Source organism: Mus caroli, unplaced genomic scaffold, assembly GCF_978045245.1.
Source record: "Mus caroli unplaced genomic scaffold, Mus_caroli_1 scaffold_1, whole genome shotgun sequence".
Lineage (NCBI taxonomy): Eukaryota > Metazoa > Chordata > Mammalia > Rodentia > Muridae > Mus > Mus caroli.
The window spans coordinates 56,633,785-56,648,182 of record NW_028227256.1 but is presented as its reverse complement, the minus strand read 5'-3'; the positions used below and the strand labels follow the sequence as shown (position 1 = coordinate 56,648,182).

General features: G+C 42.1%; 1 protein-coding gene across 2 annotated transcripts in view; it reads right to left on the bottom strand.

Moving 5' to 3' along the window:
- Positions 1-13,745, bottom strand: part of Bmpr2 (bone morphogenetic protein receptor type 2) — a 113,285-nt gene extending 99,540 nt beyond the window's left edge. The window contains exon 1 of one of the 2 annotated variants that reach the window (XM_021157992.3): positions 12,487-13,745. In XM_021157992.3, the coding sequence (XP_021013651.1) occupies positions 12,487-12,562 (76 nt within the window). In that variant the 5' untranslated portion in view covers positions 12,563-13,745. The remainder of the gene's footprint in view (positions 1-12,486) is intronic. The other variant, XM_021157988.3, reaches the window with a different exon arrangement.
- Between the last annotated feature and the right edge of the window lie 653 nt (positions 13,746-14,398).

Here is a 14,398-nt window from a genome sequence, read left to right as displayed (position 1 = left end):
GAAGACATACAACCTTCTATAACTCCAGTTCCAAGGGATGCGATGGCTTTTTCTGACCTCTGTGGTACACAGACATACATGTCAGCAAAACACTCACACACATAAAATGAAACAGTAAGTCTAAAAGAAAAAAATTTGTTTGAAAATGTAAAGAATAACATCTAAGACCAGTATGTTAGCCTACATCATTCAACAGATATTACATTTATTATTTATAAATGTTGAAGTATCAAACCCAAACTGGCAATATCAGAAATTTCTTAGTACTTCCTATAAATATAGGAATTTATATAAATATAAATTTCCAGATTTCAGCCTAGCCATACAGTAAAAACACCTCAGGTAGTACTCTATATATAATCTGCTTGAACAAGTCCCTCAAGTGATTTTGATGTGCCACATAACCTCAGAATCACTGGACTGTAGAAAACCACACTAATCTCTAAGAATGCATGCAAGCTCTATCTTCCTTCAAATAAATGATTGATAAAGCACTTGCCCACCATGTGTAAGATCCTAGGTTTGAGCCCACAACTGCAAAATAAATAAACAAATAAATAAATACCACAATATTAGGTAAATAATGCTTGCTGAACAAGCCTGTAGGCCTGAGTTTGATCCCTGTAACCCACAAACAGGGAAAAAAAAAAAAAAGTAAGGCCTCTACTGGTAAAGGTACTTGCCTCCAAGCCTAACGCTCTAAGTTCAATCCCAAGGCCCCACATGGTGGAAGCAGAGAATTAAAACCCACAAGTTGTCCTTTGAACTGCACGGGGGCACACACGCACACGCACACACACACACTATGTCAAGATAAAAGAAGCTACAAGTAACATTCCAGGAATGACATGGTAATCAAAGACCCTCTTCACTCTAATAGCTTCCCCAAATGATGGAACTGCCTCAGCTAAATGCACAGATGACCCTTCCACCCCTTTATGTGCTCCACACATCACCATAGAGAAGCGAAGAGTAATTACTCGTGCCTGTCATGGTTCTATGGACAGGAAGCTAGATGATACCTTTCAAAGCAGTGCCAAGTAGTCATGTTTACCTCTCAGCTTTCCAGATGATATTCTTCACTGTTAAAGATTCGTAATTCCTTAGCAATACCCTGTACTTTAATGCAATTCCTTCTGGGCTCTTTAAATGTACTACTCAAAAGATGTTCTAGCCTGTATGTTTTAATATAAATGAGTATTTATAATGCCTATCTCCAAAAGAGGGAAGCAAAAGAATAAAACCTCCAACTACAAACATAAAACATACAAGGACAGAGCAATAACCAAAACAGTAAGCCAAAAGAAAAAACTTACAAAAGTGGACATAGAACATATTAAGGTTTGAAGGATGGTACGTTTCTCTTCATTTTTAGTAAAACATTTCTATTCAAAAATTCTTTCCAGGCTCAGTGGTAAAATAGAGTAAAGGCCTTATATATATGCACAGAGCCTTGGATTCTGATTCCTAATACCACAAAATATCATGTCATAGCAAGAGGTAACATAATTCCTTCTCGGACTTTAAATCTTTTAGTGATTGATTGTTTTTGTTTTTATTGTGAGATAGGGTTTCTCTGTGTAGCCCTAACTAACCTGGAACTTGCTCTGTAGACCAGGCTAGCCTGGAACTCAGAGATCCACCTCACCTACCTCTGCCTCACCAAGTGCTCAAATTAAAGGCATTAATCACTACTACCACCTAAATCTTTTTTTTTTTTAATTAAAGGAAAAACAGAGATTGTTTCATCCTGTCAACTAGTAGAATTATAAAATGGGAAATCAAAACATAGAAAACAAATTCATAATTTACTAGATAGGGATTCCAACAAACCAAATTTCATCTAGAGGGGACAAAAAATTCCTAAAACATTCATAAAAGTCTACTTAAGACTAGTATATTGATTAAAAATTAATTTTTTACATATGTCCTAACAAAGTTTTTTTCAGTTTATCTCATTAAGGAAGAAGAAATACCACTTGTTAAAAACCAAAACAATAAACTGCCCTCTAATTTGTATCTCATGTGCTAGTGCAGCTCTCCAATCTCATCAGAGAAGCTCCTTTGTAAAGTGAACAGTGGTTAACCAAGAAGCTCACAAGTAGCCAGAGTGCAGAAAATGTCACTGGAGTTCTCAGCCACAAATCAGGTACCTACAGTCATACACAAGTCTCAAGGCTCAAGAATAATTGCAGAAGAGGGAGTGTTAGAGCCAGAGGCCTTCTGGACATGACAGGACTCTACTCATGAACTCATAGCAGCTGTGGCTGCCTGCTTAAGACCTACAGAGGATCAAGCCAGTCAACATTCTAGCATGCAGGGTGAGGGTTTCATGAGCCCCCATCCATAACTTAAGAGCTATGGACAGTGGCTTCTGAGGAAGGTAAAGTCAGTTTTCTTTAAGAGTGTGGCTCCTGGTAGGTTGACCATACTCCAGTGTATGATCCAACACACAACACAAAGGAATCTATGACCAGTACAAACTGGACCCAGCAGAGCGACAAGAGGAGATGGAAACAGGAAGGGAGGAGAAGAGAGGAGGAGGGAAAGAGGAGGAGCACGCATGAGCAAAAGCATGTCTGAGAGAGGCGTGGGCAATGGCTATGGGTGCCTGACTCGGTGGGGTAGGAAGGTGGATTAGGAGGAGATGAGGAGGGGAAGACAGGATGAATATAATCAAAACACACTTTTCAAAAAATTTCAAAGGATTCAAATATTTTTTAAACTTTTAAGTTATTCTGGCAGGTTTACTGATAGGTTAAAATAAAATATCAATCAAAATCCTCCTCAAAAACTTAAGTGCTGTGAAGTAAAATTTAATTGGTTCTTTTCTCAGCCCTACAAAATGAGAATGGCTAATCAATAAGAATGCTAAGATTGGATTCGGTGGCCTATGCTTGTAATCCCAATTCTTGGCTGGAAGGAGGAAGAAATAGGGAGTTATTGCTTTAAGGATTTTAAGTTTTTGTATAGGATGATGAAGAGGTTTTGGTTATACAAGTATCACACTGTGATTCTTTTCTGTTTGTTTTGGTTTTTGAGACAGGGTCTCTCTACATATCCCTAACTATCTTAGAACTTTCAAACTCACATTCACTTGCCTCATGAGATTAAAGGCAAGGACACTCAACTTACATTGTGAATATGTACATTTGAAAATGCTTACAATAGGGCTGGAGAGATGGCTCAGTGATAAAGAGCACTGGCGGCTCTTCCAGAGGTTCTGAATTCAATTCCCAACAACCACATGGTGGCTCACAACCATCTATAACAGGATTTGATGCCCTCTTCTAGTTTGATGGCAGCTACAGTGTACTCATATAAATAAAAATAATTTTTTTTAAATTAGAAAATGCTTAAAATGACAAATCTTACATAACAAAACTCACTAAATTATGTATTTTAAGTGGCTGAATTTTATGACATACGAATTAAAAATCAGTAACGCTGCATTTAAACCTTGAGGTCTGAAGGGTAGCTCAGTTGTAAAGTGCTTGCCTGGCATGTTAGCATTGCTAAACAAAAAAGCAAAAGACAAAAAGCCACATGAACCTAAGTCTAAATAGCAAGCTCTGTATGTGGGCTCAGGCCTGTAATCCAGCACTTCAGAGGCTGAGGTAGGAAAACCACTAGAAGTTCAAGACCAGGCTGGGCTACAAAGTGACAGACTGCTTCAATGGATGGATGGATGGATGGATGGTTGGATGGATGGATGACTAACTAGATCTCATTGATTTAAAATATATGATACCTGGGTCAAAGACTGAGCTGATACTATCTTGGCATTATTTACTTTAAATTTAAAGGCTAGGCAAAATAATGGCAGAAAAGACTGCAGAAAAAAAATTTCTTTTTTTTTTTGTTTTGTTTTGTTTTTTAAGATTTATTTATTGGTTATATGTAAGTACACTGTAGTTGTCTTCAGACATTCCAGAAGAGGGAGTCAGATCTTGTTACGGATGGTTGTGAGCCACCATGTGGTTGCTGGGATTTGAACTCCGGACCTTTGGAAGAGCAGTCAGGTACTCTTACCCACTGAGTCACCTCACCAGCCCCCAAAAAAATTTCTTTGGAGACAGGGTCTCTCCATATAGCCTTGGCTGTTCTGGAGCACACTATGTAGACCAAGCTGGTCTTGAACTCCACAGAGATCCACTTGTCTCTGCCTCCTGAGTGCGGAGATTAATGGTGCGTGCCACCATGTTCAGCCAAGATAAATCTAATCTTTTTTTTTTTTAAAGATTTATTTATTTATTTATTATATGTAAGTACACTGTAGCTGTCTTCAGACACTCCAGAAGAGGGCGCCAGATCTCATTACGGATGGTTGTGAGCCACCATGTGGTTGCTGGGATTTGAACTCTGGACCTTTGGAAGAGCAGTCGGGTGCTCTTACCCACTGAGCCATCTCACCAGCCCGATAAATCTAATCTTAACTAAACTTCTATTATTTAAAGTCCTTTATTTGTAAAGTACACCTTACATATTTGGTGTGCATCATTCTTCTATTTTCAGTAAAGCACAGCTCTAAAGAGCCCACCTTTACACTTCTGTTGGGCTAATTCAACACATGCAATCAACATAAAACATATTTTTAATTAAACTATGTTTTTCTCAATGTGGTCTGTTATAATTTAGAAATGCCTCAAAATTTCCCCAATCTACGGTAAATTTGAAATACTGGCTCTATAATGTATCTCAATGGGATAGGGTTTGCCTAACATGCAGAAGGAGTTGAATTTGACTATCATCAGTATAAGAGAAAGGGGGAAAAAAGCATATATATCATTCAAAATGTTTATATATCTAAGAATAACTATGTGGACCACTGGCTTTTCTCATCCCATAAGGAAAAAGACTGCATTGTACAGTGTCATCCAGGCCATCCCCCTCAATTCAGTTGGAATCGTATTCCTATGAGGATACAGAAGCCAAAACCGGGGAATCTGCCCAAAGTAAACAACCAGCAGTAACCCTAAGCAGGAACTCAGAACTTCCAGTCCTGGTTGCATTTCACTTTGGCATCATTTACTCCCAAAGATAATTAAAGCCCATGCAAGGAACAGCAAAGAGGGAGCTTCACAAGGGAGAGAAGTAGCAGAAGAAATAAGTCAAAAAGCTGAAAAGTAGCTAGATTTGGCAACTAGAAAAATAATGCTAGCTGGGTGTGGCATTAGAAAGGCTGAGACAGGAAGAGACCAGGTTGGGACAGGCCAGCTAGGTTACAGAACAAGATGCTACCTTTCAAAAAAAAAAAAAAAAAGCTAAAGAAAGTCAGTCAATCAATCTGGTGGCATCTGCACTAGGAATGAGCAGAAAGGAAGAAGTTTAGGCCAGGGAAACCTGGAAGTGTTCACTGCTCTTTACTGAGGACTAGACAGGGGAGAAGTGTTTTAAAAGCGAATCAGGAAGAGCAAAAAGGCACCCAGGGAAATCAAAGACAGAAAAAAATTCTAAAATTCTAACAGCCCACCAAGTACCCACTCTTGCTTCAAACAGCATGCAATCTAACCCGTCATATCTCACCATCATGAGATTCCTACCCAAGCATGGGCAGGTTTACAAAGGAACTGCCAACAGGGGCATCTTAGATGTGTGCTGAGAGCATACTCCTGCTCTTCCTTCCAGATCTCCCCTACCCACCCTTCTAGCCACTCCAGTCAGGCATATCCAAACAGACACTGTGAAAGGCTCAGCACTTCTTGTCGAGCACTATATTAACTGTAAAAGCAAGCAAGCACATACACATGCTCTAGATGAATAGTGTGGTTAAGGCAACATGTCCTAAAATTTTTCTGTCCAAGCCTTAAAAGAAATTCATACTTACTAGAAGTCATTAAAAATCCATTCAGCTTAAAAGATAAACTGTGACTAAAATGTAAACTAACTGAGATTTTGAAGGTAAACTGGTCATTTTTTTCTTCTCTGATCACTTTTATTACTTAAATCAAAGGTCAAATTATTTACCTAAGAATTTATTTTCGGAATACTCATTTTATAGATTAAATCCATACTTTCTTTTTAATATATTTTATACTATAACTGTATCAAAAAAAGTTTAAAATAACATTATTTTATAATACTAGTAAAATACCTGCTTACTTTAAAAAGAATAAAATCCTTTCTGTCAGGCTTGGAGAGATAGCTCAACAGTTGAAAAGTACTAGCTGCTCTTCCAGGGGACTAGGCTTGATTCCCAGCACCTACAGGGTGGGTGACTCACAACCTCTGTAACCCAGCTCCAAGGTATCTAACTCCCTCTTCTAGCTTCTGCAGGCACCAGGAACACACATGACACACAGACTAACATGCAAGCAAAAAACTAATTTTTAAAATCTTACCATTTATCACCAGATTTCCAATTCCACACAAACTATCCATACATTTTATATGCAGTCTTACCATATCCATCTCACAGATCAAAAGGAACAATGATATTAAAACAAGTCTATCTTACAACCTCAGCATTTGCCCAGCCTCCGCTCTATAACAAGTTCAAAGCCGGGCTGGTGAGATCGCTCAGTGGGTAAGAGCACCCGACTGCTCTTCTGAAGGTCCGGAGTTCAAATCCCAGCAACCACATGGTGGCTCACAACCATCCGTAACAAGATCTGACTCCCTCTTCTGGAGTGTCTGAAGACAGCTACAGTATACTTACATATAATAAATAAATAAATAAATAAATAAATAAATAAAAAACAAGTTCAAAGCCAGCCAAGCTACAGGGAGACCTTGTCTCGTGTAAATAAATAAATAAAGGCTATACTACTCAAAGTCATCTCCATCGCTTTTGGAAAGGACTAAAGACTAAATCATTTAGACCCAGGTTTTAGAGCCAAGCTCACACAAAATAAACAAAAGAGAACATAAAAGACACATATACATACATTTATGACAGTGCCACAAGGAAAGCTATTGCTTTCTATGCTAATTAAATTAAAAGTAATTTTTAAAACACACATACACATTTCTTTCAAAAAAAGTTGTGGTGTTGATAGAAGTAGGGAAAAAGTAAAATGTGGAAAAAAAAAAACAAGACTGAGAAAACAGCCAAAAGAGTGCTTCACTATCATACTCAAGAGCCTGGGTCTGAGCTCCAGCACCACAAACCAAACCAAACCAACCAAACCAAAATGCAAATTAACAGAAGACTGAGTGAGCAAAGACCTCCTCACTAAATAAAGTATCATTCTTAAGACCAAGAAAAAGCACGTCATTAAGAAGACTTAGTGCGCCGGGCGGTGATGGCGCATGCCTTTAATCCCAGCACCTGGGAGGCAGAGGCTAGAGGATTTCTGAGTTCGAAGCCAGCTTGGTCTACAAAGTGAGTTCCAGGACAGCCAGGTCTATACAGAGAAACCCTGTCTCGAAAAACAAAAAACAAGGCGACTTAGTGCTTGCCAAATAAGCCTGGCAACTTGAATTCAGTCCCCAAAACCCAAACAAAAGTGAAAGGAGAGAAATGGCTCCACAGAGTTGTCTTTGAACCTCTATGCTAAAATGAAGTAGCTTCCAATTCCCTTCCTTTTTTGGATTTTGTTTTCTTTTGGTTTTTATAGACAGGGTTTCTCTGTATAGCCCTAGCTGTCCTAGAATTCATTCTGTAGACCGGGCTAGCTTCAAATTCATAAATACTCCTGCCTCTGCCTCCCAAGTGCTGAGATTAAAGGCATGCACCACCACTGCCCGGCCCTTTCCATTTTTTAAACATAGATTTTATGGGTACAAATATTTTGTTTACATGTATGTTAAGTGTACTGTGTGCGTGCCTGGTACCTGCAAAGGCCAGAAGAGGTCATATCCTCTGGAACTGGAGTTATAGATTGTTATGAGCTACCATGTGTGGGTGCTGGGGATAAAAACAACATTCTCTGCAAGTGCAGCAAGAGCTCATAATCTCTGAACCATCTCTTCAGTCCTCCAATTCCTTTTCATAATTCATTCACTATTTATTAAGCATCCTCTATGTATGTAGCAATATGTCAGATTACAAAGCAATCTCAAAATAAGAGGCTTGAGAACTGTCTTAGTCGGGGTTTCTATTCCTGCACAAACATCATGACCAAGAAGTAAGTTGAGGAGGAAAGAGTTTATTCAGCTTACACTTCCACATTGCTGTTTATCACCAAAGGAGATCAGGACTGGAACTCAAGCAGGTCAGGAAGCAGGAGCTGATGCAGACGCCATGGAGGGATGTTACTTACTGGCTTGCTTGCTTACCCTGCCTTCCGCAGCTTGCATTCTTATAGAACCCAAGATGACCAGCCCAGGGATGGCACCACCCACAATGGGCCCTTCCCCACTAGATCACTAATTGAGAAAATGCCTTACAGCTGGATCTCATGGAGACATTTCCTCAACTGAAGCTCCTTTATCTGTGATAACTCCAGCTGTGTCAAGTTGACACACAAAACCAGCCAGTAAAGAGTATAGCTCAGTGTTAAGCATATCTGCCTGGTATGCAGGAAGCCCTGAATTTAATCCTTAATATTATAAAATATATGAAATCTTTTTTCTTTTCTCTTTTCTCTCTTCTCTTCTCTTCTCTTCTCTTCTCTTCTCTTCTCTTCTCTTCTCTTCTGTCTTCATCGTCACTGCCATCAGGGAAGGGCTTTTCTCTCTGTTAGCCTTGGCTATCCTGGAGCTTGCTTAGATCAGGCTAGCCTTGAACTTATAGAGATCCGCTTGCCTCTGTCTCCGGAGTGCTGGGAGACAGACACTGCATTTCACAGACAACACTAACAGTAATACTACAGGTGATAATCCAGGATGTAAAAACCAAAGTTTGTAAGATTTTCATGCAAAGCTCCATTCAAATAATAAGAGAAATGCCCTTCTGTACCCTCTTCCCAATCCTCTGGAGTAGACTGGTATTCTGAATTCTTCATTCCTCTGTAATTATACGATGCTTCATATGTTACATGTAGCCTCATTATACACAAATCTACTATTTCATACATCGTGTCTTTTCACGCAGCGTTATGTCTTGACAAGACAATGGAATGTTAGAGGAATAGATTCTGCAAATATGCCAGTGGAACTAGGCTTGCCCTCTTGCCCTTTGTCACTGCCTCGACACACACTGCTCCTAGGTGGGTAGGGGAGGTATTACTCTCCCTCCCTCCAGATTTGAGCCCACAAAAAGACAAATGAAACAAGATAAATAGTTGTTACATGATATGAAGATTTTGTGGCTGCAAATAATCTTGTAAAAAAAAAAAGTGACCATCCACCATACTCAGATTCAGTTAGCACCGATGATATAAAGCATGCATCTCTTTTAAAACTCTGTGGGTAAAGAACTCCCCACCCCCCAAAAAAGTGTGTTATATACAAATTAACTCAGTATAACTAAACTACAGAGAAAAAAAATACTCATCAAGAAACTCAGGTAACTTTTGTAGTGTCCACACTGAGAAACACAGATGAAGACTGCTAAACTTGCAGTTAGCTACTTGACAAAATTCACTCACCACTCAATAATGCTAAATATGATTTTCTCACTTTAGACAGCTTTATTCCTGAAGAGAGGTAAAACTGAAATATTGACAAAAGAATTATTTCAGATGTATTACAAAAGCTGACCCTCAAGCAAGCCTGAATTACCTTATTAAAGCTGGTAGTGCATTTAACACATTTTTTTTTTTTTTTTGGTTTTTCGAGACAAGGTTTCTCTGTATAGCCCTGGCTGTCCTGGAACTCACTTTGTAGTCCAGGCTGGCCTTGAACTCAGAAATCCACCTGCCTCTGCCTCCCAAGTGCTGGGATTAAAGGTGTGCGTGACCACCACCCGGCTTTAACACATTTTTTATTAAAATAATTTATTTTAAGCAAGTACATCTCTATTTTCTAACAAATTCCAATTATTTGCATATCAACTGTTCTTAGAATTAGGGAGTCCAAAACTTAAATCAGAGTAAAAGAGATTAAAATCATCTGAAAAGAAATTATATATTTAGTAAAGCTGACTTGGTAGCTCACACTTGTAACCCCAGTGCATGGGAGGCTGAGGCAGGAGAACTGCCAAGAGCTTGCATCCAACTAGACTACACAGAGATGCAGGACACACTGCCCTAAAACACCACCACCACCAAAGATAACATATCCAGGATCCCAAAGAATGACATAATATTTATTAGTCTTGCAATATTTTTTCTCCTATTCAATTACATCAATTGCACCTACCAGTTCCATCACTTCATCAGTATACCCCAAATCTACACAGCCCCTCCCTACTCACTTTGTAATTAGTGAAGCTGCACTAGATAAGCCACTACTGGGCAAAGTTTTCTTCTGTCTTTTTTCTGTAACAAGGTTTCTCTATGTAGCCCTGGCTGTCTTAGCACTCACTAGGGAGACCAGGCTGACCTTGAACTCATAGAGATCCACCTGTTAGACAAGGTTTTTACATGTTCAGAACCATGGCAGTGCATGATCAGTACCTACACCACTAGTTTATAAATATCCAAGCCTCCTTTCAAAGTTAACCTGGCAAAAGCATTGCTCTATCTCATGTTCCAGTTACAAGGAGAGGAAGTTGTTGCTGGCTCTGCTGCTGTTGTTAACACCAAGGAGGAAGGGAAAGATACAGGTTTTAATCCTGGCTCCACAATTTACTATGTGATGAGTTACTTAAAGTTTTGTAGTTAATTCTCTCTCCCTTGCTGTAAAAGGAAAATAATAATAAAAACCTAAAACGCTGAATTGTCAAGAGGCCTGACTCAGCTACTACTACTACTGCTCTGAAATCCAGCTTCAAGGATGCCATCATATGTAACCCCAGGGCGGGGGGGAGACGAACTAAGCTCACTTTTATACAAGGATTCTTTAAATATAACCCTTTTAAAAAGAAGACAAAATAAATCCATTTACTAAATAATTGTTTTGAAATCAATGGGTTTTGGTTTTTGTGGGTTTTTTTCTGATTTTTATCAGCACAACACTATAAATGAGAATCTGCATTCTAAAGATTCTAAAATGATCAAAATTTTAAAACAAAATGTTCTTGGGCTTCTGCTTGCCGAATGACTGCTTACGTGTCAAGGCCATTTTTACTCTTTTCATATTTTGCAGGAACCACATGATTTGTGGTTAGAGAATTTAAACAGCTAACAAGGAAATTTGGAAAAAATGTGTTCGGTTTTGCTTCAAAGATAATTGAAACAATCGAAAATATTAAAATGTCAAGTTTCAATATGTAATCAAATCATATTTTCCAATGATTTTTAACAATACATAGATTCATTATTAAAATTCTAAATATAATGAGGCTTGAGAAATGGCTTTGCCATTAAAGACTACACTCATAACTAAAAATATAAAATACTACATATCAACAATAGATAATAGTATCAAATTCACAAAAGGGAACTTCAAATTTTCTTTCAGTATTTTCCCAGAACAGACATCTAAAATGTAAATTAAAACAAATAATCTCTATGTCTAATACAGTAATGAAGAATTCACTGAATGTGAAAATTACTTTTTAAAAAATTGTAAAACCATTACTTTGTGTACTCAGTTTTAAACGCATACTTCATGTGACTAATTTAAGAATTCATTCCTGAAATTTTCTAAAAGCAAATCACAGAAGACTGTTGCTTGAAAATAACTGCAATGAGAATATGAGTTGTTTTTTTCTCAAGGCGACTGAGAAGTAAAGAGGAAATGGCCAAAGGAAAGGGGAGTAGCATTTCCTTTCACACGTTAGGAAAATGTCAAAGAACTTTCAGGAGTCAAATCTCCTCGAAGTCTGATGTGAGGTCAAAGTTGTCTCAATGACAGGAAAACCAACAGACGCCAGATGACTAATAGAAAAGTTATCAAAAACACTTCTGTGCCCAACAGGAATTCCAAAGGGATACAAAGTTAAGAATATCCAGGATAAAAAGACAGAGAATAGTTAAGATTCTTGGGAGCAAAACAATATTAATGATGACATCAACAGTGTTATTAAACACTGTATCAAGATTCTCACACAGTGACTTCCTCAACATTTATTCTATTCATCAGGTAACATTTTTTTTTCAGGTAACATTTTTAAATAACGAAAAGTAACGTGGATTCCCAAAGAGTAATCTAAATGTAAAAATAAGGTTCAATCAAGTGTGTGTCTAGTTGTTCTTTTTATTGTAAGCCAAATCTGCTGCTTTCCATCAAAGTAAAAAAACCACCTTTATCTCCAAAAATCTAATAGTTCACTAGTGATTAAAATATTATTTTTAATCCTTGCATTACCTCACAGCTAAAAATGTCAAGATACCACACCCAATATGTCTTTTTCCCCCCGTGGGGGAGGGGTCAGGGAATACGGGAGTAGGGACGGGAAACAACACGCAAACACCGAAGGTGATTTCCCTGGCTGGCTCCTCCACCCGGATCCGAGAGCACGTTGCGAGGGGAGAGCACAGGCCTCGGCCTCTGCAGGCTCTCTCCCTCGCCACCCACTGGGGTAGGAGCTGGGACATGCCACCTAGGGCTACTCACCAGCCGTAGTGCTGACCAGCAGGACGGCCCATAGCAGCCAGGGCACCCGAAAGGGCCGATGCAGCGAGGAAGTCATCCCTGGGCCAGCCAAGAAGCAGGAGGGCAAAGAAAAGAAATCTGGAAAGTAAATTCGGGCGGAGAAATCCGGCTAGGAGGCTGCTCTTCGTCTGATTTATCCTGCCCGGATTACAATGCAGTTTGAAAGGACAAATGGCAGATGCGAGGACCTAGCTAGTAGAGCTCTCATTCCACTGCAGAATTCCCCTTCATTTCGCTCCCTCGTGGCTGGGGGGCTTCATTCGCCTAGGACGGAGTGCCTCGGCTCCCCAAATTGAAGGCATGTCCATGGGGAAGACGCAGGGAGCCCAGAAGAAACCCCTGCAATTATTTCCCTCGTAGTTTCACGATATCAAAAAAATACCCAGATCTGGGAGAAAACATATCCAGAGTGCCGGGGGGTGGAGGGCGGGGACTCGATGGGAGCACTGAGGATCAGAACAAGTTTCCGACCGCTGGGAAGGGCGAAGCGGGGCAGGCAGCGGCGCCCGGCCGCCCGAGTAGCATCGCTCCGGACTCGGAGGACAGTGGGGTTCCTTTTAAAGTTTCGCTTCGTTGCTTCCTTCACTCGGATTTCGACATCAACAAATCCTTCCCACCGACTGGGTCGAAAAAGGTGCCTGCTTCCATGGGCGAGCCCACAGCTTCCTCGGAACAATCGCGCGAGGGTCGCGCAGGCCGGGCCTCGGGGCGCGGGGGAGGGGAGGGTCGCGGCAGCGCGGCGAGCCCGGGCGAGCGACACGCGGGGAGGTGCGGGGCTGGCCCTTCGAGGGCGCTCCGCCCGCGGCCTCGCTCTCGGCTACTCCAGCCCCTCGCTCTTGCCTGAAGTAAATTCCACCATGAAAGCCCGGTCTCCTCCCGTCGATGGCTTGCGGGAGCGAATCACAGCCCCTCTGGAGAAAGCCGCCGCCGCTGTCTCTGCCGCCGCCGCCGCCGCCGCCGCCTCGTTCTCCGCAGCTCTGGGCTCCGGGCGGAGCTCGGGCGTCGCGGACCGAGGGCGGGGGGCGGCGGGAAGACGGACGTAGGTGGCGGAGGAAGGGGGTGGGCAGCTGAGCTTGCGAAACACCCTGAGCCCCTCCGGGAAGCACCTCCAGCGGTTCCGAGCAGACCAGACACAAAGGGGGGAGTCGCCGCAGCTGCCAGTCTGAGGCGCTCCCGGTCACCGGAGTCGCCCCGCCCCCGCCGCCGCCTCCTCTCAGTCTCCGGCTCTCCAGCCGACCCCTGTCTGTCTCGGGCCTGTGGTGCAGCGCGGGCGGCGGCAGCGGCGGCGGCGGCGCCACTGAGCCGCACTGCGCCTGCGCGCCCGCGGCCCCGCCCGGCCCCGCCCCTCACTCCCAGGCTTGCTGAAGAGTGAGGCCCTCGCGCGGCGTTTCTCGCCGGGGCGCCCGGGGCCGGGAAGGGTTGTCGTGGGGTGGGCAGCCTAGGTCCCTTTCCTCACACAGGCGAACGCTCGGCACGTGGACGCCGTGCGATCTGTGCAAGCGTGTCAGGGAGGGCGGCCACAGTCTTTTGTTTAACATAGGTAAAGGCTACCCGGGAAGGTGGGCGAGAAGCCTCGAAGGCAAGCCGTCGTTGGTGGCGGCGGGCGCATCCTCCTCGGTTTCCCTGAGAATCCCGACCGAGCCGCCTTTCCCAGAAGCCGAGACCCGGGCCTCGTCGGGTCCCCCTCTCGTCGCGGCCCAAACAAAAGCCTCCTGCTTCAGTCATGAAGACCGCGAAACTGACGTGTGTGCGCTAGTCTGGGTCGGGCTTTCCTCGAACAGCCATCCCCCGGGCCCTCTTGGATGACAAGGCTGCTGAGCAATTGCGAGCACGCGAGACCGGAGAGAAAACTTAAGACCGCACACGCCGGCCT